General features: G+C 38.4%; 1 protein-coding gene across 2 annotated transcripts in view; it reads right to left on the bottom strand.

Moving 5' to 3' along the window:
- SLC25A36 (solute carrier family 25 member 36) overlaps window positions 1-25,159 on the bottom strand; it is a 34,939-nt gene extending 9,780 nt beyond the window's left edge. Inside the window, exons 1-4 of one of the 2 annotated variants that reach the window (XM_007518843.3) lie at window positions 24,911-25,159; window positions 12,527-12,691; window positions 8,190-8,267; window positions 5,861-5,961 (exon numbers count right to left, since the gene is read on the bottom strand). In XM_007518843.3, coding sequence (XP_007518905.1) covers window positions 5,861-5,961; window positions 8,190-8,267; window positions 12,527-12,691; window positions 24,911-24,951 — 385 coding nt within the window. In that variant the 5' untranslated portion in view covers window positions 24,952-25,159. The remainder of the gene's footprint in view (window positions 1-5,860; window positions 5,962-8,189; window positions 8,268-12,526; window positions 12,692-24,910) is intronic. The other variant, XM_060196607.1, reaches the window with a different exon arrangement.
- Between the last annotated feature and the right edge of the window lie 566 nt (window positions 25,160-25,725).

Below are 25,725 nucleotides of genomic sequence, written 5' to 3'. Positions count from 1 at the left end.
TATTTAAATTTACATATTTGTATTAGCTAAGTATCTGTATAGCAGTACTAGGGATTTATCAGTAAAAAGCTACTATGCAGCATAAATAAACAAAATAGCTTACATAGTTTATAATGATTTTTACTAATCATGAGTATCTGATTTTGATTAATCTGAGATTCTAAAACTGTAAGTTTTAATACATCAAACTTTAAAAATGATAGCCAGTCTAGGCAAAACTCTCATTCAATTATATTTTATTTGAAAATAAGGTTAGCAAAATTTCTTTTAAATAAAAAATTTATTTCTAAACGTATAGACTGAGTGCCCAAGCTTAATACTCTTTAAGTCACAAAAATTCCTCAATCAGGCACTGAAAAGAAACTTCAAATGTATTAAAAATATATTAAAATTATAATTATTCTCCGTGCATATTAATAGACAACAGGGAGCAAACAACAGGTATTTCTCACTTAACTAAATTTCATTTCCAGATACAAAGAAACGTATGAAAAAGGTCATATAAAAATTTAGATGTATGTTGTTATTCTGTCCCTACTTTAAATAACCTGAACCTACTCTAGTTATTTAGGATTAATTCTCCCTGTGGGAAGCTAGTTCTTAATAAAGACACTAAGTAAACCATTGGACTAGACAAAGAATCTAGAAACAGACTACGGCTTTTTAAGCTAGTGGTCCTTTGCCAGTTACTTCCATTATTTTAAAGACATTCAAGCTAAGAATATCTTAATGGATTAATTTGACCAAGAAATATATCATTTATTCAAGAAATGAAGGACGTGGGAAGAAACAAAAATTTACCAGTAAGTTACAGTCATATATACATATGTAAGGCGATCTGACTTTTGACCAACAGCCAAAGCCAAACATAACTTCCTACTTCTTCTAAGACAAACATACAAAGATATAGGGAATAATGCCCCTCATATTTAGAGATTTCCTTTAACTTTGGTGTTTAAATTTTGTGACATTTTGATGTTAATGTGTATTAATTCCTTACACCAAGTTAAACATTAAAGCTGAACTAAAGGTATAAGAAAAACCTATTTCTAGGTTAAGAATTAATACAGCGCCAGTCAAATAAGCAAAATGGCTATATTGTTGTTAATGTAGTTAGTACTTTGTCTGAATGTTAAAAAAAAAAAACAACTTTAGAAATGCAATTTCTAAAGTTCTGCTTTATCTACGACCCAAGTTAGTAAATCAGCTAAAAACCAGATTAACAGAAAATCCTGCCCACAGTGAACTTGCTGAAAATGTCTCATTTCATTAAGTGAGTGATATCTGTAGTAATGCATTTTGAGAACTTTTTATTTTAATTAACTTCTGAAACAGAACATAGCTCACCTAAGAGAAATGTATTTTTTAAAAGTAAATAAATAAAACATACAAACATCCCCAATTAAAACCCGAACAGCTAAGATCTTGTGTATTATTATCCTCCATAATTTGGAAAATAAGTAGGATTTAAAATTAAATTACTTTTGTAGATTAGGAAGTCAAGTATCAATAGATAAAGAAGACAGAAAGCACTATACTAGAATTTTAAAATAAAGAATACTATTTTTCTACAGGTTACATGGGGCATGTTACATTTGCATGTGTATATTATAAATAATGCTATTGAATTATTTGGTGGGCAGGGCTATATGGCTAAGCTGAGGACTCCAGGCTTTTATTACACAGTGACTGAAAAGTTACCTCATTCTTCCCTCTACAGAATTTTATGAAACGATCAAAATTAAAATTTCATAAAATACTCAGATAACGCACATACACTCAGGAAATAAAAGCTCACTTCCCGTTTTCTATTAATTCTACAACTATTATAAATTCCCAGGGTGTGTTCTTATACTAGAGGCTGCAAGAGATGCTCAGATCAGTACTCACGAGGTTTAAGTTAGTCCATATTTCTACAGGAAGTGACCTGCGGATGGGGAGCATGAGATGACACGATCTCACTCTTTTCTCGGGAGAAATGTACAGTAAATGCCTAAAATAGACACAGGCTTTTCTGTATCATAACAACAAGCAGTGACCTCATCAGAAACATGTGTACAAAATAAATCCCACTGATAGGATTTGAGAAATAGTTACTGTGAGATCTAACTTTTTTTTTTTTTCTGTTATTGTGGAAATTTTTAAGTTAAAAAGGAAAAAGGAAGGAATATAGAACGGGTCATATATATATATATATTTAAATGCATCGAGTACTGAAAACTCTGCCATCTGTAGCAGTTTCAGAGTCCAAATACTTACCTAAAAGACCAATTTTATCTTAAGGAAAAAAAAATGCTAACCTTGTCAAAGGGGAATTCTGAAGGAAAAAAAAATTGAGATTTTTATATCCCATTTTCTTGCCATTATTATCTATAGTGATGACAATTTTTTTCTCTCACAACCATCTTACTTAGTAAACCTTAAAAAAAGAGCAACAAGGGATTAGGCGGTGGTGCAGCCCATTGAGCTCACATGTTACAATGCTTGAGGATCCATGCTGAAGCCCCCGGCCCCCACTTCAGGGAAAAAGCTTAACAAGTGGTAAAGTAGGGCTACAGGTGTCTCTTTTTCTCTCTCCTTCTCTAGCTCCCCCCTTCCCTCTCAATTTCCATCTGTCTCTGTCCAATAAATATTTTTTAAAATCCATCAAAATACTCAATAATTTTTACTCTGAAACTATAGTATTTTTAATAAAATCAAGTATATGCTGTTACAATAGAGCTTGCACCATTTATACTATTGCCAGTAATACTGCACAGCCATCCTGGTGGAGTATTTTGGATTTTGTGTTTAATTTCTTGTTTTTTACAAAACAAACAAACAAAAAAAGCAGGGCAAATGTTTAACATAAACACATAGCATCTGTCCCACTATTCATCCAGCTGAATAAAATGCCATACTGCTATGGACACTATTTAAAAAAAATATTTTATAGTTATAAGACAAAGTGTCAAATGTGTAAAAGTTTAGTATTTAATAATAAACAATAATCCAAAACAGAAAAATATCTTGAAACATTGACAGTAAGTGCTATACACAAATAAAACCCTTCAGATAGGTTGCAAGTATTAAAACAATCCCACAATCAGCCTTTTTAAAGTTGAGCCAGGGTCGAGTCTATATTTCACTGGGTAGGTCCCTATGTCTTGCCATCTGTGCAACCTAGGTTTGCACCCCAGCATCACATGTGAAGTCCCATGGCACCAGAGGAGGTTCTGGTGCTGTGGTGTCTCTCCCTCTCTCTCTGTCTCTATCTGAATGAAAAAAGGTTTCAACTAGAGAAATAAGGTTATACAGGTGAGAGGCCCTGGCTCTGCAAATAAGTATAAATGTATAATAAATAAAAATTAGAATCAATTTCCTTTTAATCAGGAATATGACTAAAACTTTTGAAAATTGGGAATTTCCTTGAAGTATACAAATACAGAATTCCCTTGAAATACTCATACAAGTAAAAATTAGATCCATTATAAACAAACTGATCTTTTAAGTTTTTTACAAAAAGACTTAGTAACTAACACTCAAGTTCATTTAACTCAAATGCAAAAAAAAAGTCAAGTGTTAAGAGAGGTTACTTAGAATAAAAATTATGTACAAGGTACATCACTAAATCCTTAATGTGTGCTATTTGCTGTGGCAATTATCTTAACAGAACTGTATCAGGAATCAGCTCTTTTAGTGCATTTTTAAATTACTAAAGTGACAAGGTTAGCATTTTCTTTTTGGTATAGTTAAAAAAAAAAAAAAACATTTTCCACATATGCCTCTAAGTCCTTTGCCTCCCAGTTCATATTTAGAAGCCCTCCACAAAAGATCCTGAAACCAACCCAGAACAATCTGGTCTAGATTACTTTGAGAAGTGGGCAAAGACTACCTTAGTGAGTCTGCACGGGACCATTCGGTTTCACCAACCATGAAGTTATATATAAAAACTGTAAAGCTATATGTTAATGCTGATGAATAGTGCAAGGAAGCTCTGAAAATAAAATTCTCAGAAAAATATAAGTGCAAGCAAATACAAGTATTTCCAGATTACACAGTAAGTGTAAAATGCAGCAATCTATAAACAAGCATAAGGTATCAATTTACCAAAATTCAAGGCACTCAAGTTAGGAAATAGCATCAACATATTGATAAAACATACAAACTACGAGTTATCATCTGCACACGAGAGAAAAAAATGCAAAATAAAAGTAACACTGAAATTCTTTGCAACTTAGCAATAAATTTTGATGAGATAGTCTAAACCTTGAAACTTAGAATAATGTAATGGCAATCCTCAACTTAATATGACTGCTTATCTACTTTATCTCAAACCTTCCAAGAAAGAGACACTAATGTTTCTCTGAAATTTTCTGGGGTTAAAAAACAAAAACATAAATTCTAGTTATCAAGAAATATATTCTTATATAGTTTGTTCACCATCTTTTACCTTCTACCCTCTCAACTTTGTAGAAGGAAAATCTATCTATCCGGATCCAACATCTGTAAAAAGCACATTAAAGAATGATTCTACTTGTAACTAAGTAAACTCTATGGTACTAAAGAACTAATTCAAAAATCCAAATCTATGTACAACAACCTCCTCGTTCCAATGGAGGGTCACATATTTCATTTCTCAAGATATTTTCTAATTGGTCAAAGTATCTCATTACATTCATCTTTAAAATTGTACCTTCCAACTTTACAACTTCTGTGAGTCAGTCAACAATTAACTAAATGTAAAAGGACTTGGAAGTAATCTGGAAAGCATTGCTAGATGTAGAATATGGCTATTAGCCTTCCAGAAATTAGCATTTCAAACTTATACTTAATTAAATGTATGGTTCAAATTGATCTATTCCTAAACAGAAAATGGTTAAAAGTTTAAGGTACTCGTTATTAAGCATGTAACTGACATTCAATTTTCTGATGAAAGTGGCTATCATTTGCTTTGTAAAGTCACAGCATAATTTGCAGATGTGAGGTATTGCTTAAATATGCAACAAAGCTCAGAGAACTGTAGAGGATTTTCTAATGAGAACCACAAAAGTCATGGCTTTGTTTATCATGCCTACCAGCAAATGATTCCAGAACTGAACTGGTCAAACTAATGACCAATTTATCATCTTTAAGGAGTGGAAGCAGAGGTTCAGGACTAGGTGTTTTCATTAAAACATATTCTCATAAATGACAACAGTAGAGCTGCTGGAAACATTTCTTTAGCAAGCATGTACACATAGCCAGGGCCTAAATTCTGACTACTACCTATTGTGATTTATGAAGAACGCTGAACACATCTTTCAAAATATATACATTACAATAACTGAGTCATTAGTAAGACATCACTCACAAAATCTTTTAGCATTTTGAGCACAGGACAAAACGAATACTTTACCAAGAACTTACTGACAAATTTCAGACAGAAGCCATAATATGCAACAAAAAGGAAATAGGCACTAACAGAAATTGAGGATAGAAGAATTATAGCTCCATAAATTATTTACGATATAATTAAGATTGTGTTCTTAAAACTGTTAAAAGTGACTACTAAATATTCAGTGGACTACACAAAACATTGTATTATATTACCTGTATACTATTACTTGAACTTCTAATTACAAAAAAAGACAATGGATGTCACAAATATTGCCTAACCAAATATATTATATATCAATAACTGTAAAAATCATACTTGTAGATATCAATAACTGTAAAAATCATACTTGTAGATATCAATAACTGTAAAAATCATACTTGTAGATATCAGTAACTGTAAAAATAATACTTGTAGATGCTAATTCAAAAAAAGACACATCAATCATCTTATTTCAATGCAAATTTCAGGAAATTTTTACTTTTTAGTGTTATATATTCATACCTGCCATCGCTGCTGAAATCATGTGTACCTGCGTAGAATCTGGATCAAATACACCATTCAACTTTTCCTTGCAATTTGAATAGGCAGCAAAGTATATTGCTCTAAAATAAATATTATATGACATGTGAATTGATCTTTATAATTTTAGTATAACAAAACCTAAAAATCATAGCCCTAGTTGCATTCTTATGTAATTTAAAAAAAAAATCTCAACTGCAAAGTTCTAGCACCCTATTTAGCGCCTCAAGATCAACTGGCTAGAAATGAAAAGTAGTTGGGAAAGATTTTATTGAGTAAGGCTGAACAGTTTGGATAATGTGGTTATGTGCACTCACTTAAACAAAAGTATCTGGTAGGGAGACAGGGCAGAACTAATTTATATTCCCACAAAGACAAAGCATATCCAAAACAAATCATTACATCAGGTCAGGTCATATTTTCTAACATTTTTGTAAACACTATTAAACCTGTAAGCATTTCCTCTATTAATTTATGTGCTATGGACCCCAACTGTTGCCTCACTGTTTTGCTTGCTCACTGTATAAAATGTTGTTATTTCCCAACAATCTTAATTATCTGCACAGTAAAGAACAAATACAAGAGGAGAGCTTTAGTGTTCTGTTCGTTATTGTGCTGAAGAAGCAAGTTAATAAAATTCAAAATTAAATAATGTATATTAGAGAAGAAAATACATTTAATGATATCTAATTTTTAACAATGAATATTTAGCAATCAGTAAAAAAAGATGTACAAATATGAAGAAATCTACAAAAGTAACTCATAAATCATAGAGCAGATAAACAAATAATCAATAATTACAAGGAGAATTTACTACAGTAAAACTTAACTATTTTAAAATAGTTAAAAAAAAAAAAAGTCTACTATGGTTGGGGAGATAGCTCAATGTTACAACACAAGACTTACATTCCTGAGGTTCCTTGGGCCTCAGGTCCAATATCTGGTATTGATATGGACCAGCTGAGTAGTACTTTGGTCTTTTATTTTCTCTTATAAATCTTTTTTTTAAAAAAAAAGGGGGGAGGGGGCTGGGGAAACAGAATAATGGTTATGCAAAAGACTCATGTATGAGGCTCTAGGTTCCAGGTTCTATCTCCAGCACGACCGTTAAGTCAAAGATGAGCAAGTGAGTGCCCTGGTCTTTCTTTCTGCATCTCTCATTAATTTAAAAAAAGGGGGGGGGAATACATTTGCTTAACGTAAAGGTATAGCTATGTTCATAAATTACTGTTTCTTACAGAACAATCTGGAAGTAATCTAATGGTACATCAATAAGGGAGTATTATAGATGGGGATTAGTCACACTTATATATGTGTTAATTATCTATTTTCATGGGGAAAACTTATAAGACATATTTGGTGAAATACTTTATATGATTCCATTTATATAAATGATAAGTATGACAATGTCATACATACTATAAACAAAAAGAACGCAATGAAAGACTACTGTCCAAACTGCTCTAAGCTTTGACTATTCACCAGATGGTTAAACCTGGGAAAGTACACAGGGTATGAAGTACTTTATGGTGAAATATTATTTTGAATGTGAATTCTGCACAGAGCCCCATCAAGGGTTACATCAACAACCAAACACAAAATGATATGAAACAAAAATGAGAAACAGGCTATTTGGGTGGTAGCTCAGCAGATAGAGGGCATTTCTCACATGCATGAGACCCTAGGTTCAATCCCTGGCACCACATGCTATGAATGCATGCTCTGGTCTCTCCCTTTCATAAATAAAGAAAAAAAGACAATATACTAAGGCTTCCTTAATAGGGAATAAAATTGATAAATTATTGGGTTTTTTTCCCTAAGTCAAAAGATACAGGTTCTTCGTTTCTTATGAATTTGTTCTTTTAGTTCCTTTAATTTGTTCTTTACTTTCTCAACTTGGTACAAAACCTGTTTCACAATGACCTAAGAGACCTATGGCACCCGACACAGTTCAATCTGCCTCTCCTATTTGATGGCTCCTGTTATCTGTTATATCACAGTGTTCTACACTTTTATTTTTAAACATTTTATTTATTTATTGGATAGAGACAGATATTGAGCAGAAAAGTGGGAGGAGTGAGAAAAACAGAAAGACACCAGCAGCCCTGCCTTCACTACTCATGAAGCTTCTTGCATGCTGATGGCATCAGGGCTTGAACCTGGGTCCTTATGCAATAACACATGTGTGCTCAACCAACTGTGCCACTACCCGGCTCTGTTCTCTATATAATTTCATTATCATGACTTTTATTCATCATCTCCCCTAAGTATGCTCAAAATCAGACTACCACAATTTTGTTTACTTTGTTACCTGGAAGGGGCCACGCCCACTATATTGGGGCCTAATCCTCTAAATAAGGAACGGGGTCCTTCTTTTTCTAAGATCACCCTGAAAGAGAAAAAAAACATTGTTTAAAAAACAACAGCCATCAAAGTCTGGTTCTTTATCTGTATAGCAAACTTGGGTCTAAATTCTATGTTCATACTGTAACACATTATGTTATGCTAGTCTGTTTTCCTTACTTATGAAAACTGGATTTTCCCCCAACATAACTATGGAAAACTGGTATTTACTAGTAGTAATAAAAAGAACCTCAGTTTTCAATGATATTTAAGACAGCTATGATTTCTATCTTTCTAATTATGTTACACTTATCTTCTCCCCCAACTAATGTTCCCTACCAGTGAGTTCAGCTCCCTGATAGGAGAATGGCTGCCTCCTATGAGCTGAGATCCTTGCCTTACTAATAGACACTCTTCAGTACCACAGCAATCTCTCATCCAACCGTTCTAGTGAAATACTTTAGGAAAACCTATCACCCTGAGATTTCTCAGAACATTAAAATAGCTGCTCTGTTACCATTTCTCTTTTTAACTATATTTATTGATTCTTGGATAGAGACAGAGAAATTGATATGGGAGGGGAAGATTGAGATGGAAAGAAACAGACACCTGCAGACCTGCTTCACCACTCATGAAGCTTCCCCGTACAAGTGGGGACCAGAGGCTTGAACCTGGGTCCTTTGCAGTAGAATATGTGCACTCAGCCAGGTATGCCACCATCTGGCCCTCCATTTCTCTTTTCTAATTAGTTAATATCTGCAGTATCAAATATTTACTGTAGATAAAGACTAAGCATACAGAGAAAGAGTCATATCACTGAGAAACTTGCTACCCACTTGTGGAAAATGAATTATATTGAAACAAATCATTAAACCGTATCAATAAGCAAGAGAGTTACTTATCCACACCAGATAAAGGAGTAGAGGCATATCTAAGTCATGAAGGTGTTCTGAAATGGCTTAAGATTTTCAGGTGAGAAGATACAGATGCATTTTAATTAAGAATTAACAGAGTAGGTTAGTAGTTATAAAATTAAAGTTCTGAATTCTGGGGTCAGATACATTTCTTATATATGAAACCCAATTCTAGTAACTATCTAGCTGTGAGAAGAACAAGTATCACCTTTTCTCTTATTCTGTTTGCACCAGCAGTAGATATAGCCATTTTTAGTTTATTGTAAAGATTAAATAAATTGATGAAGAAATTAAAAGAGTACCTGGCTTACAGTAGGCACTTAACTAGATCTCAACGCTACTGTATCACTATCACTGAGGCCTTATTTACAATGAGTATCTCTGGTTCCACTCTCAAAATATTCTGATTAAATAAGGGGCAAGAGGGAGTCGGGCTGTAGCGCAGCGGGTTTAGCGCAGGTGGCGCAAAGCACAAGGACCGGCATAAGGATCCCGGTTCAAACTCCGGCTCCCCACCTGCAGGGGAGTCGCTTCACAGGCGGTGAAGCAGGTCTGCAGGTGTCTATCTTTCTCTCCTCCTCTCTGTCTTCCCCTCCTCTCTCCATTTCTCTCTGTCCTATCCAACAACAACAACAATAATAATTACAACAATAAAACAACAAGGGCAACAAAAGGGAATAAATAAATAAATAAAATAAATATTAAAAAAAAATAAAAAGAAAAAAGTAAAAAAAAAGAAAAAGAAAAAAATAAGGTGCAAGACGTGGCAATAGTCTATCAAACAGTAGTAGTACTACTGATGACAACTGTAGAAACACATGTTGATCATGTTAATCAGTTCTATATCACAAATACCTCTAGGAAACTAAGAAGGGTTAAGTATCCTTTAAAAGTCACATTTGCAAACATAACTCACACACAATTTCATTTAATTTATAATTTTAATTGATATCTTCAAGTTTATCCATGAGCCACCCTCTGAGAAACTAAGAGCCCAAGGGGGATTTCAAAAACTCCTTGTTTGAAACATTTCAAATATCTTAAAATGGTTATAATAAAAATGACAGTAATGGAGTGGTGAGTATGTGCAAAGAACTAAAAATGTCCCTCACTGGTGGTAGGAATGTACAGTGGTGCAATCATTCTGGAAAATAGTTTGGCAGTTCCTCAAAATACTAAAACAGTTTTACCTTATGACTCAACAATTCCACTGCTAGTCTACCTCCAAGGAAAATAAAGCATATGTCCCTGTGACCACACTATTCATAAGCCTCCAGGTGAAAAAATAAACACCCCGCAAAAAAAACCCCACAAAATTTCCACTCTGATAAGTAGATAAAAGCATTCATTATGACAATAAAAAATAGATATCTGATATAAATGGAGATGAAAATAGTATACTAAATAAAAGAAACTAGTTACAAATAACCATAATTTTGTGCAATTCCATTTTATAAACATCAGAATAGGTGAATTTATAGTGCAGAAGGCAGATTAATAGGTTATCAGGGCTGGAAGGAGGGAGAGTAAGAGAAATGGGTAAAGATTTCTTTTTGTGTAGATGAGAATGTTCTGTATTTAGCTTGTAGTGATCTAAATCCTATAGATACATTTCAAACACTGAACTACTTTGAGTGAATTTTATGGCATGTGAGTTATAATTCATTAAAAACACTGAAAAAATACAAGAGTCATGAGAGATGGATTAGACAAGAGCCTGTGACTATGGAAAAAATAGGAACAAAAGCAAAGGATGTTAAGGGAAGAGGATGCAGAGTTGAATGTGTTTGCCTGACTACTATGTAAGAATCTGAAACACAGGGGCCAGGTGGTGGCGCACCTGGTTAAGCGCACATGTTACAGTGCACAAGGACCCAGGTTCGAGCCCCCGCTCCCCACCTGCAGGGGGAATGCTTTGCAAGAGGTGAAGCAGTGTTGCAGGTGTCTCTCAGTCTCTCTTTCTATATCACCCTCTTCCCTTTCTATTTCTGGCTGTCTCTATCCAGTGAATAAAAAATAAAGATAACAAAAAAATTAAAAAAAAAAAAAAGACCGCATTGAGAAGGAAGAAGGTGCTTAATGGCAGAAGCAGCAGATCTCAATAAAACTTAAAAAAAAAAAAAAGAATCTGAAACACAGAACCCAGGAGGCTTCCTCCTACAGTTCCTATAATAGGAATCAGAAAGACCTACTAATCATTAAAAAATAGAAGGAACATAGATAAGATAAAAAGAAAATCTTATAGAGAAGAAATCATAAACATCAAAATTATGATACTAAGATGAACCTATGACATTATAAATAGAGACGTACTTATCCAGGACTGGGCAGTGGCGCACCTATAATAGTGCACAAGGACCCAGGTTCAAGTCCCCACTGGCAGGGGGGAGGCTTCATGATCTGTGAAGCAGTACTGCAGGTGTCTCTACCTATCCCTTCCTTTTCGATTTCTGTCTCTACTCAAAACACATGAAGTATTACAAGAAGTACTTATCCATGACTGGCATTTTAACTCAAATAAGTATCTGACTCTACCTAGTCATGCTCTTAGGTAAGCTTAAAAAAAAAAAAAAAAAAGCTGATGCAATCTGTTAGTGAAGGTAAACACAGTATGTACTTATTTGCAACTACAAAATAAACATTACTGAACTAAGTTCAAATAGATTATCCCAAGTGAGCTGATAAGGCAGACACCAAAGTCATGCAAAACCTAGGCTTAAACATGTAAAACCTACTTTTAGTATTTATAACATAACTGAAGTATGGCAAAATATAAAGAATATTTTCTAGACTACTGAGAATCTCCCAAGTATTTAAAATCAATAGAACTCTATGTTATCTTGTGGTTACATACAAATCACAAACTGATATCTGAGCTGATAAGGCAGACACCAAAGTCATGCAATACCTAGGCTTAAACATGTAAAACCTACTTTTAGTATTTATAACATAACTGAAGTATGGAAAAATGTAAAGAATGTTTTCTAGACTACTGAAAATCTCCCAAGTATTTAAATCAATAGAACTCTATGTTATCTTGTGGTTACATATAAATCACAAACTGACATCTGAATGTACTTGTGTTAATACTTGGAAAATTAAACACACACACACATTTAACACCACATTTAAAAAACAAATAGTAAAAATAAATCTATTTAATAGTCTTTGAGAAGAAATTCATCAGATAGATATAGGAAAATATCCCAACTCTATACAACTTGGAAATAACATTAAGTTTTAGGCTAAGTGTTGTTCTTCTCCATCAGAACTATTCTTTCTAAAGAATATAAGGTAGAGTAGCTGTCATTAAGTTTGAAAGCAACTATTACAAACATGGCAGAATATAAACAAACATGGACATAAAAAATGAAGACTACTGTGCTCTCACTTCAGGCAATGGAGAGGTCCAGGAGACACTATTCGGTTGACACTGGCGCCAGCCATGGCGTTCAGCTGAACTTCAGAGATATAAAGTGTCACAGACGATGACTGCAGTCGTGTTTTTACAACTTCCAGTGGACATGTCAGAACAGCTCCCACTGTACCACCACATCTAGACACAGAAACAAAAACAAAAAAGCTATACTTAATTCATAAATTACACAAGCACAGAGCTGTAAAATGAATGGGTAACTGTGGCTTTGCCAAGGTACAAAAAAGCTTCACTTATTTGTCAGAAAGCTAAATAATTTTTTTAATTCCACCATTTGCCAAAGCTGAGAGGTGCTCTGGTCTCTCCTCTTGCTCCCTCTCAACAATAAATAAATGTAGAAAATAGTATTAAAAAAAAAAAAAAAACCTACAGAGCTGGTTTTTGGTGTAAGCAATTTCACACATAAGCATTTAGTGTCCTAAAAAGCCATTGGAAAAGACAGACCAGAGAATCATTCTGCCATTTCATGAGGGCCTAGGGGTCGAACCCAGGGCTTCATGCATGTAAGGCAGGTGCTCTACCTCTGAGCAACCAAACTGGCCCTTTACTTTAATAAAAAAATTTAGAAGTGTGTTTTAATTGGAGAATATGTGGTTGGTGTCTCTGCTACCCAGTAAGACCCATAAAAAGTAGAGTGTATAAGGTCCAAGTGTCTGACTTAGGAACTTTGTAATCTTGTAAAACACGATTAAATCATTATTAAAAAAAAAAAAAAGTTCACCCCTAAGTGTGCACACTTTACCATGTTCAAGGACTCAGACTGAGCCCCCAGTGCCACATGGGTATGTCAAGGGAAGTTTTATAAATGGTGGAGTGATACTGTGGTATCTCTCTTCTATCTGTCACCCCCATCACCTTATTTAAACTTGAAAATAAGAGCATACACGAGCCCACTGGAGCAACAGAATCATGAAGATATAAAGTTCTGTTGTCAAGAGTTACAATTCAAAGTTGCTCACTCCTTTGCTCTAGATAGCTTGATTAATTCAGAGTTCTTAGCAGAGAATAGTCAAGCTCCATAGCAGAAAGGCATACAAGTTCATTTTTCCTGTAACATAATCTAAAAGCATAGTTTTTAGGATATATGTTAAATTGCTAAATGTCACTACACTCTCAGCATATATACACCTGAACTAAGTGTTGCTAGCCAAACTACTTGAACCAATGGCCAATGTCATCTGGGTTTAAAAGGAGGAGAGGCAAAGGATGCTTAGTGAAAATCAGGCAGTCATGTAACTATGTACTGATTTAAGAAAGTATTTATGAACTGCTTAGCAGGTTTATCTCCAAATACTTTTATAAGGCACGTTTAAAAATTGTTATTTTCATGTTTGTCAAACTGACAATAAATAAACCCATTAACCCTAGAAATTTACTGGAATGTTGACACTTTCAGCCTGTGGTAATTTGGAAATATAAATGTCTAAAAACTTTCATTAACTACGGTTACTTGTTGATTACTATATATTTATATGTAACAGAGTATAAACATTCCAACACATATTCTAGTTTTAGCTCAGTATAGCAGTAACTAAAAACTACCCAGAAGTTTTTCTTTCTAAGGTAGGCACAATGTCTAAAACACACACACACACACACACACACACACACACACACACACACACACACACACAAACACACACACACCATGCAAATGCGGCCTATTAAGAAAGAGGAAGTCAGGTCATGGAATATCTGAGTAGTAGCACACCAGACTTTTAGGCCTGAGGACCAGACTTTTAGGCCTGAGGTCCCAAGTTCAGCCCCTGGCACTGAGACCCTGCCTGAGCAGAACAGTGCTCTTCCTTCTCTCATTAAAATAAAGAAAACTTAGATGTCCCAACATCCCCACCCCCCTCACAGCAACATGTAGGAATCAGAAGTTTGCAAGATAGGAATCAGAAGTTTGCAAGGGTGAAGAGGGGAGAAGACAGGGAAAGAAATTACTCTGAAATGTACAGCTATTAAGAACAATGAACCTGCCTTCTCTGACCCATCTTGGATGGAGCTAGAAGGAATTATGTGAAGTGAGATAAGTCAGAAAGATAAAGACGAGTATGGGATAATCCTACTCATAAACAGAAGTTGAGAAAGAATAACAGAAAGGGAAACTTAAAGCAGGATCTGACTAAATTTGTAGTAGGGCACCAAAGTAAAAACCCTGGGTTGAGGGTGAGAGTGGATGTTCAGCTTCATGGGGCGGGGGGGATGGGATGGGACACAGTCTTTTGGTGGTGGGAATAGTGTTTATGTACACTCCCATTAATTTGTAACCATATAAATCACTGTTTAAGTAATATGAGAGGGGAAAAACTCATTGAATGTCTGAAACTTTTTAAAGCAGTCTTTAATACATAGGCTGAATCTTTGAAATGGTGGTATAGCTTTATACAAATAATATCAAAGGACATAAAATATGGTGATGGTGTGTATGATACAGCAAATCCTAACAAAGGGATTTTTCAAAGTTAACCCAATTGCCAATGTGATTATAGCAATAACTATCTATTGTCTTCTTAAACCCTAAGACAGCAGGAACCTCCCACTTCTACTATATAGAGCCTATATTTTCCCTAGTCCTGAAACCTCTGGGGTGGGGTTCGATTTCCTGCATGCTTCTCTCAAGTCATACCAAATGATATCGCATCCGCCAATCACAACCTAATCAAAGCAACAAGTATCACCTCAGCATGCTTCACTTCAGACTGTGTCCAGAGACTTCAGGTGTGGAATGTCAACCCTTCACCCTCACTACTCAAGTTAGACCTTTCCTTTCATGGTATTCTCTAATTCCATTCCAGGAGGTTCACTTCCTAACAAAGTCCCAAAACCTAGATATAGTCCTGTTAGATAGAGTATATGTTCACATGTATTCATAAATTAGGACAAAATATGTACCTGAAAGCAAAAGTGCACAATAGTCTGCAGTGAGTCAGTATAAAGTTCATAATGAAATAGTATCTACTTTGACTTAGATACCCTCCTCACCTACTTATTATTACAGTTCTCTCACTCACTCCAAAGCTAACCTTATCAAAGCAAGGACTGCAAAAGCTGAATAAGGGCAAGAGACTGGCATATTTTAACGATGACTCTTTAGTCACTATCAGGCCACCCCCATCAGCTGGGGCCTATTTGGGGAGTTCTGAGATTCCCAAATAGACATGATGGGCCTAGACCTCAAATAAATCTCTCTCTCCATTGTTACCAGTCATTTCTATCAGGAACAACAAAATAGACCTCTTTGTGGGCCCCCCATAGGACCTTGCCCTCAACCTGGATCAACAATGGTAGAGAATGTTCCATCCTCCAACATACTCTATGCTACACCTGAGGAAGATGGGTCCTGATAATTGGGGCAGCTTGGAGCATTCCTACTCATGACCACAGAATGTGAGCTCAGGGATGAAGTCTACAGGGATGAAGAGGTCACATACAATAACTTGGATCCACCTGCATATCAAATTTCAGGCTCAGGGACAAAAACAAAACAAACAAAAATACTAGTATAGCCACAGGCCCTTTGGAATTTAACTAAAATATGCCTACTAGCTATCTACAAAATGGAGGACATCCCAACTCTTCATCTGCACTATTCCAGCCTTAGGTCCATGATTGATCAACAATTTGTTTGGCTTTGTAAACTCTGTCAACCACCAGGTTCCAGATGTTAGCATGATGCCAACCAGACTTCCCTGGACAGACGACCCCACCAATGTGTCCTGGAGCTCCGCTTCCCCAGTGCCCTTCTGTTGGTATGCATGAGACCCCTTCTGTTTCATTTGGTTTAAATCCCCCCTGCTTAACACTATTCTATTTCCATAACCACTTCATTCTATTTACATAACCGCTGTTAACAAGCACCACCCTCCCTCCAGGGCATTGGTGGTTCAGTGATAGGATTCTCACCTGCTCCGCCCCCTCCTTGTCACACTCTGATTTTCACCAGTCACTTTTCTCTCCACCCTCTCTATGTCACATCCTGTTTCCACCCTACTTGGCAAGTATATATAAAGACAGCATTGTGAGTTTTAGGGTACTTTAGCTGAGTTTAGCTTAGCTCGGCTTAGATTGTGCTGCGTCCTGCATGAATAAAGAGATACTGCCTACAGCTCAACCATGAGTCCCTGGTCGTCTGTTACCCGCCCGCGAAGGCAGCCCGGCAAAAACAACATAGCCGGGCGAAAATAACACCCTTCCCCACTAGGAAAAGAGAGAGACAGGCTGGGAGTATGGATCAACCTGTCAATGCCCATGTTCAGCGGGGAAGCAATTACAGAAGCCAGACCTTCCACCTTCTGCATCCCACAATGATCTTGAGTCCATACTACCATAGGTTTTAAGAATAGGTCAGCTATCAGGGGAGGGGATGGGATACGGAGTTCTGGTGGTGGGAACTGTGCAAAGCTGTACCTCTCTTAGCCTATGGTTTTGTCAATGTTTCCTTTTTATAAATAAAAAATTAAAAAAAAAAATATATATATATAAAGCAATTACTCAGAGTAAGTACAAACAGTAAGCAGCTCAGTTTCAGCCATGACGCCAAGAGAAAGAAATCTCTAGAACAGGTGCAGACATCTAATAGCACCAGATAGACAGCCCTAAGCTCCTGGATCACTAGATCCTTTTCCCCTTGTTCTAAAGAACTTTCACTAGTCACTCAGAAAGACACAGCGTCATTCTGCTAAGAAGAACTGGATGTTGGAAAGAACTGAGGTTCTAAGGCTGTGGCTGTTAGATATATAGACTTGGTTTTAACCTTTTAGACCTATAAATAGTAGCTTATTTGTTTTAACAGGCAAGGTAATTTATAAATGGACAAACTATTTTTTGATTGGGTCTACAATTATGGTGTATGTACACACAGTAATTGGTACTTTATATTTTTGTTATATAATAATGAAATAATGTTATATAAATAATGAAATAATGAAATAATGTTATATAAATAATGAAAAACAGAAAATGTTAACTGACTAGCAGCTTATAGAATTCAGTTCATACAGTTCATTCAGTTCATATACTTTTCACTTTAAGAATTATATTTTTGTTACCTTTAAGCAAATCTATTTTGTCAGAGAATTGCAGTGTTCACAAAATAAAATTACTATGTTCTAATATTTTTCATTTTTGCAGGTAGCACTGCCCTGTAACTTACTAATGACAGCATTCATTATTCAAATTAAGAAATAGCACTATAAAAGAAACTCACTAAAATGTTACTAGAATGTCTCAACCTCAGGACACTGTATTGGTCTCTGAAGGTAGTGAATGAGGACATATTCTATATATACAACACACTATAATCTATCAAAAGTCAACAGAACTAGGTCAAGCTTAAAACTTACACATATGAAGCCCTGGGCTCAATCCCCAGCATCACATATGACAGAATAGTGCTCTGGCCTCTCTCACATAAAATATATAACTCAATCTTAAAAAAAAAAAAAAAACAAAAACAAAAACACCTGCTCTATTCTTGATGTAGGGAAAATAGGCTAGTCTCACCCTAAAAAAAAATAATGAAAAACAGAAAATGTTAACTGACTAGCAGCTTATAGAATTCAGTTCATACAGTTCATATACTTTTCACTTTAAGAAAATATAGTAACATAGAAGACTAAAGGCTTAAATTTACTATGGAAACAAAAAGTTCTTAAGTTACATGATAAATCTGTCCCACAAACTCCAGCTTTGTGTCTTTGTCCTCCTTTGCAACAAATCTCAAAATCACAGAGAAGAATTCCTTTCATGCCACAACTACCTTGTAAATCATTATTTTCCTAACAGAACAGTTTTGAAAAAGTAAAATCTATTTGTTGTCTCTTGACTTCTCTTCAACTCCAATCAAACTTTACACCCTGCCCTGCCTTGGACACTGCTCAACTATCTGAAAAACTCTCCTGAGCAATGAAGTCCAGATGACACCCGCAAGGAAAAGAAAAAATAAATTAAAGTAAATAAACTACACCAATAAACTTTTCCTATTATTACATTCAAAATCTGTTCGTCTCCTTTACAATCTGAATCTTTTATCCACGTGTCTTTAAAAACACCATCCACTGGTCATTTGAGAAATACTCAATCACTCCTGGAAAACAGCTCAACTAGTAGTGCACAGAACTTGCCCGCTTGAGATTCCCAATTCAATACTCCGGCGTTGCATGTACTGGAGTGTTGTGCTCCCCACTACCAATTCTATCTTATATTAAATAATTGAAATTCATCTTTTTTAAAGAAATAAACAAACAAAAGCCTAAGGGGACTGGGTTGTAGAAGGCACACATTACTCTATGTGAGGACCAGGGTTAAGCCCAGCCCCCTTCTCCCTTGTAGAGAGAAAGTCTCACATGCAACAGAACAGTACTGTGGGTCTCTGTCTCTGTAAGAAAAGAAAAGTGAGAAACAGAATGAATCACTGGGTTATACAGGCCTTTGAAATGCTGACATATTTTAGTATGTGTTATGAAAAAATAAACTCCAGTGGACTTTCCTTGAACCAAAAGGCTCACATTGGAGGCAAAGCAACTGGTTCAGAGAGTAAGCCCAGGACTTGCATGTCTGAGGTCTCAGATTAGATCCCAGTACCATATAGGCTCTGGTTCTCTTTAAATAAACCTTAAAATAAAAAGAGAAGAAAATGGCTCCCATGAAAAAAGAGGCTATCTCAGCTGCCGGCTGAAATAGCTACAGATCTATTTTGGTATGAAGTACTGTATGCATATTTCCCATTCTGTAACAAGCACTAAACAGAACTGTGTATGTGCGGGCTGTCACTCTGGGTCCCCCACCTCCCAGGTCATTGGGCGATGGAGGTCAGAGCAGACCCCTGGGAGTCCTGGTGTGGCTCGGGTGTCCCACGTGCTGAGAGGCAAGAATCACGCCAGACTCATCCAGCTCCAGGAGAGGCCTCAGAAAAGTGGGCGACTCATTTATTGAGAGAGAAAGCAAGCAGATATACCCATTGCACAGGTTAAGGTAATCATTAACCCAAACACAAAGCAACACAATACGTAGTCACATTTTGACCTGCAAACTATTTGATCACAAGTGAAAGGTTACCATACAAGGTTTAAGGTTTGATCACAAGCTCACAATGCAATTTTCCCGGGGGTGGGGGGGAGGGTAGTAAATTATAGGCACTTCAGAAGAAGGGGGCAGTTGAGTTAACAGGTGTTTGTGGTGGTTTTCAAGTTTGGCCAAACACAAAAGTACAGCAATTCATGGCCTTTGTTTTAAGGGGAGAGGAGGGGCATGTGCAGAAAGGTAGCCCTCATCCAGAGAAACCATCTGTCCTTAGTTCAGGTTATCTGTCATTGTCTCCACTCAGAGAGGGGAGTGCCTGGGGTTGACCCACATGGACCTCATGGAAAACAACAGCCTGGATGGACTTCCCAGACAGTAGGTTCACTCTCCAACATGTATGCAAAAATCAGGATTAATAAAGTTGGGACCAGGTGGTGGTACACCTGGCTGAGTGACATATTACAAAATGCAAAGGGAGTCAAGTGGTAGCACAGAGGGTTAAGCACATGTGGTGCAAAGCGCAAGACCAGCAAAAGGATCCCGGTTTGAACCCCTGGCTCCCCACTTGCAGGAGAGTCACTTCACAAGCGGTGAAGCAAGTCTGCAGGTGTCTATCTTTCTCCCCCCCCCCCCCCGTCTTCCCCTCCTCTCTCCATTTCTCTCTGTCCTAGCCAACAACAACAACATCAATCATAACTACAACAATAATTTCCCTCAGGATAGCTGGCGATCTCACACACCCACCATGACACGATGCAGTTTTATCCAGTAAAGTGAGTGAATAGAGGTCTTGTGGCCGAAACTACAACAATAAAACAAGGACAACAAAAGGGAATAAACAATAAATATTTAAAACCCAGGTTCAAACCTGCAGGTCCCCACCTGCAGGGGGAAAGCTTTGTGAGTGGTGAAGTAGTATTGCAGGTGTTTCTGTCTCTTTTTAATTTTTTTTATTTTATTCCCTTTTGTTGCCCTTATTGTTTTATTGTTGTAGTTATTATTGTTGTTGTCGTTGTTGGATAGGACAGAGAGAAATGGAGAGAGGAGGGGAAGACAGAGAGGAGGAGAGAAAGATAGACACCTGCAGACCTGCTTCACCGCCTGTGAAGCGACTCCCCTGCAGGTGGGGAGCCGGGGTTCGAACCGGGATCCTTATGCCGGTCCTAGTGCTTTGTGCCACGTGCGCTTAACCCGCTGCGCTACAGCCCGACTCCCGTTTCTCTGTCTCTTTCCCTCTCTATCACCCCCTTCCATCTTGATTTCTGGCTGTCTCTATCCAATAAATAAAGGTTAATAATTTACACTATTTCAAGAATACTAAGTGAAATAGATGTTTAAAAATATTTCAAGTCCCCACATGTGGGGGGAAGCAGGGGAGCAGTGCTGCAGGTGTCTGTGTCCCTATCTCTCACCTCTTATAAGAAAAGAAAATGTGCCCCACCCCCCAGAAATGGTGGTGTAGTGTAGCCACAGATGCCTAATAATAACCCTGGTGGCAAAAAAGCAAATAACTTCAAGTGTCCACAACCATTACTCAACTTCTGTGACACAGACTTGATGCTCACAGCAGCATTAGCAGTTTTTAAATCATTGTGTTTGCACCATAAGCACTAGTGGCAACACAGTGAAATGGCAAACAATGGCTTAGTCTTTCTCAGTTCTCTCAGACCAAAAGGTCCTGGGAGCTCCCAGGGCCCCTGCACCACACTGCTGACAGGAATGCAGCCTGAGAATATTCTACATCAGGATAGTGTCTTTAGTCTTGCAATCTATTAGTAAGAATGAAAGAATGTGGGCTGGGAGATAAGCATAAATGGTTCTGCAAAATACTTTCATGACGGAGGCTCCACCAAGGTCCCAGGTACAATCCCTAGTACCACCATAAGCCAGAGCTGAGCAGTGCCCTGGTCTCTCTCTGTATCTCTCGTTAAAAAAGAAAATTAGAAAAGCATTTTATAAGAAAATGGGGGGTTCTGAAAATATAGCAGAAAAAGCAGAGTGAAGTGGAAATGAGTTATATAATCATACTCTAAGTACCGCATATCTGTCCTGACCTTAAAAGCAAGTATGAAATCTCAAGTATTGAGATAAAATTTCCGAGGAATCAACGTACCTGACACCCAAGTGGAAGTTGCTTACTGAATTAACAGTTTACTATGTGAATGGATAAGTCCCAGGATATCAAGGTAAACAGCATCTTAGATATTCTGGGATACTATTTCTATTAAGTAAACTCTCTCATAAAGAGTTACAAAGGAAGACAAAAATCCATTCACTTTACCTTTGAAAGTTTATTCCTTCCATTTGAGATACTATTTGAAGGCTCCCAAATAGAAAAAACAAAAACAAACAAACCTAGATGCATCTTGGATATGCAACTGCTAGTAACTAGACAACATATATGCCTATTTAAGAGTCAAAAATACATTTCATACAGTTTTTGTTATTAGAGATACAGCTAAAATTAGATTGTATTTACATCCTTTCTGCAGACTGCCGGACTTGTCTCTGTAACTCAGTTAACCTAACCAATGACCTTACAAACTCTGAATATTAACTCTGGCAGAAGCGTAATGGGACCAAAGGGTGTCTTAAACAAAGCACGAGGTATGCATGTGAGTATGTCGCCCAGCCCCAAGGTTCTGGGCTAGTCTGCTTCTGATGTCCCTGCTTTAATGAAACAGCTACTTGTGTGCTAGAAGCCTTTCTCTAAGATCCTGAAAAACACATTCTTGAATACAGCCAGGAAAACCAACGACTCTCTATTTAGACATTTTTTTTGCCTAAGAATAAATGCCACTGTGAGAGATTACAAGCCTTAGAGCACATGGATTTTGCATTTACTTAACTCAAATGATGCTAATGTGGAATACCCCACACAACTAATGAAATGACTTTTCTGGTCGATGATGTCACTTAGAGACATGAAGCCCCATGTCTTCTGGAACCTTAAACTCATTTTTTTTGGTTTGTTTTTATCAGAACACTGCTCAGCTCTGGCTTATGGTGGTGTGGAGTATTGAACCTGAGACCTTGGAGCCTCAGGCAAGAGAGTCTATTTGCATAACCACTATGTTATCTTCCCCCACCCTGGAACCTTAAACAAAACATAGAATAAAAAAGTTCTCTTTATCTAGCTGGTTACGATCAAATAATGAAGTGAAAAATGAATTTCCGAACTCTAAATTTACTTAGTTCTATGAGGATAAACACATCCAGTTTTCAGTGGAAACCACCTAAAAATGCTGCTAATCTAAGTAATATATTTTTAAAAAATCAGACACCTGCAAATAAGATTACCAGCAAAGTCACCCTCTTTATACCTCCACAGTGCTTTTAGGACACTGGCTTCCAGTATAGAGTTGAAGGATCTTTAGAGATTATTTACTTCACATACAAAAACTGACCTTGAGCAAGTCTATTTTTTAACACCCCAGCAGGGGATGAACCAGGGATCCCATAGCATTCCTCCTAAGATTTCTCATGTTCTCTAAACAGTTGTATGCTTCTCTAAAATACATGAGCCAGGTTTAATTGAAAAGATCTGTGTGACTTCGTACAAGATTCGGAGATGTAAAGAAAGAGATTTAACTGATTGAGCACCTGATCTGTGCCAGGTCTCCAACTAACCCGCATGCTAGGATTTGGGGACAGGGTTGGGAGGGGGGCTTCCTAAATATATTTGCTATTAAAGGTTACAAAAACTTTCCATTCTTGTTCTTAAAGCAAAATGAAACACACAGGGTCTTTACATGAATTGACAACAGTTAGTGACTGGTAGCCTGAATGAGTAGGAGATAAGTTACAGTAAAATCGTATTAACATTTCAAATAAAAGTACCCTACTTTTAACAATCTCTGGCACTGTGAATCTTGAATACATAATATGTTAGGGTCTAGAGAAGAGTTTCAGAGATCTAGGTTCTTTTAAGCTCTGGTTAAGATCAATTATCTTCTCTCTTTTGGTTCAAATCATATCAAAATAGTGGGCAGAGTAGATGCAGATTCTGAAATGTCTAGAGTTAGCACGAGATCTAAGGACCTAAGGGGATTCAATTATTTACACAGCAAGACAGCTCCAGGGAAAACATCCACATAGATGATATAAAAATAAAAATCCTTATTCAATTTGCCCAGATCCCTGGCAGCTGAGAAAAATGAAAACTGGACTGTGAGGCAAGCGAAAACAGCTCACTTGGATAGTGAGCTACCCAGGTTTGAGCCTGGCCCCCACCGCACTGGAAGAAGCTTTGGTGCTGTGGCTCTTTCAGAATCTGCTGCCCTACCTTAAAAAGTCATCCCGGAATGGTGGCACACCTGGTTGAGCACACACGTTACAATGCGCTAGGTCCCAGGTTCAAGCCCCTGGTCCCCATCTGCAGAAGGAAAGCTTCACCAGTGGTGAAGCAGGGCTGCAGATGTCTTCCTGTCTCTAGCCAATAAAGATTAATAAGAAAAAAAAATTTTTTTAAGTCACCCCGGAGCGAAGACACCTCGGTGATCAACTCCCCCTCCCTACCCTCCCCCCTCCAAAAAAAAGAGAGAGGAAAAAAATCGAACTTTGCCTGAGTCGGGCCTCATGGGTGAAAAAACAAATAATTGCTTTTTAGGCTAGAGCGGGACACTGCCCAAATATCGGTGTAAAAATAAAGGTCAGAGTGGACCTGCCCAAGCTGCGACAGTTCTGGCCGCGGCCCGAAGGTGACTGTATATGGTCAGAGGACAGACGGGAGCTGTGTCTGTCCGCCCAGTCCCACGCGGCCTCCCGTCCGGAGCCAGACCCGGGCCGAGAAGGCAGCACAGCGGTTCTGCAAAGAGGCTCTGAGGTCTCGGGGTTCAACCCCCAGCACCACCGTCAGCTGGAGCTAAGCAGAGCTCTGGTTAAAAATAATGATAAATAATAAAATAGAATGAATAAATGCCAGGCCCTCCGATGCTAGAGAGAAGCCACGCAGTTAAAAATGAAAAAGAAGTGGCGAGTGTGCAATGAGCAGGAAAAGCGCGTGTCGGCGCCGAGCCCCGTACCCCGCAGGGCCCCGAAGGTGCAGGGTGCGCACGTAGGAAGCGGGTTGCGGGGACCCTCTGCAAGTAGCGGTGCACCGAGCCCGGGGAAACCTCCGCCCGCAGGCCCGACCGAACTCCGGAAGCCGCCCGCGGCGTGAGGAGGGGGGAGGGAAGAGGAGGGGCCCGGCGCCCATTTTGTCCCCGGGAGGCCCGCCGCGCCTTCCCGACCCCACTAGGCCACCCCCGCCCCGCCCAGGCGCCCGCTTGACCCCGCACCCGGCCTCCCGCCAACTCGGCCGCTAGCGCGTACCCCCCGGCAAACAGATGCACCAGCGTGTCCCTCTGGCTCATTCTCTCTCCCGCATGTCCTCCGGGCGCTGAGGCAGGACGCGGGCCCGGACGCCCGCGACGGCCGGCTCTGGAGCCGCGGGCTCAGCGAGGGAGCACGCAGCCTCGGCCTCCCAGGCGCTACAGCCGCGCCGCCTCCCGCTCTCCTCTTCGCTCGCCGCCTCAAGCTCCGCTGCGAGGCCGACGGGCGGGCGGGGATGTGCATATGCATGAGCCCCACATAAACAGAGGCTCTCATTGGTCCTCACCACGTGACGTCGAGCCGCCGCGCCTCTTTGCGTCATCACGGACGGGTTCTCAATGAAGGGCCCGAGGCGGCAGGGAGTGATGGCGGCTTCCCACCACCTAACCTGAACCTGGGCCAGTGGGGCGTACCCGCCTAGGTCGCAGGAGCCGCTTATCTCAGCCCCAAATGTCCGCCCATGCAGCCTGGATTTCGGGTTCGGAAGAAAAGTGCGACCGCAGCCGGCGTCGTTTCCGACTTAGTTAAAAAAAAAAAAAGAAAAGTATGTTTGGAGCAGTTCAGGAAATTAAAGAGGGGGAAGGGCTCACAGAAGTTTCTGGTTTACCGCATTCGCTGTTTTCTGAAGGTAGATTTGTGATAAGCTTGGCTTGTAGGAGTCCCTGCCTACCACCCACCATCCCTCCCCAAGCTGCATTTCTTCCGAGCAGTGTTGCTTCCTGACCTCTAGTCAGTGCTAAGGACACCACCCTGAATGACAATGGCTTGTGCAAGGGCACTTGGCCAGTGTCACAAAGGTCATAGCCAGGCTTGCA

This window comes from Erinaceus europaeus, chromosome 1 (genome assembly GCF_950295315.1).
Source record: "Erinaceus europaeus chromosome 1, mEriEur2.1, whole genome shotgun sequence".
NCBI lineage: Eukaryota > Metazoa > Chordata > Mammalia > Eulipotyphla > Erinaceidae > Erinaceus > Erinaceus europaeus.
The sequence above is the reverse complement of the archived record's forward strand: the minus strand, read 5'-3'. Positions and strand labels throughout refer to the sequence as shown.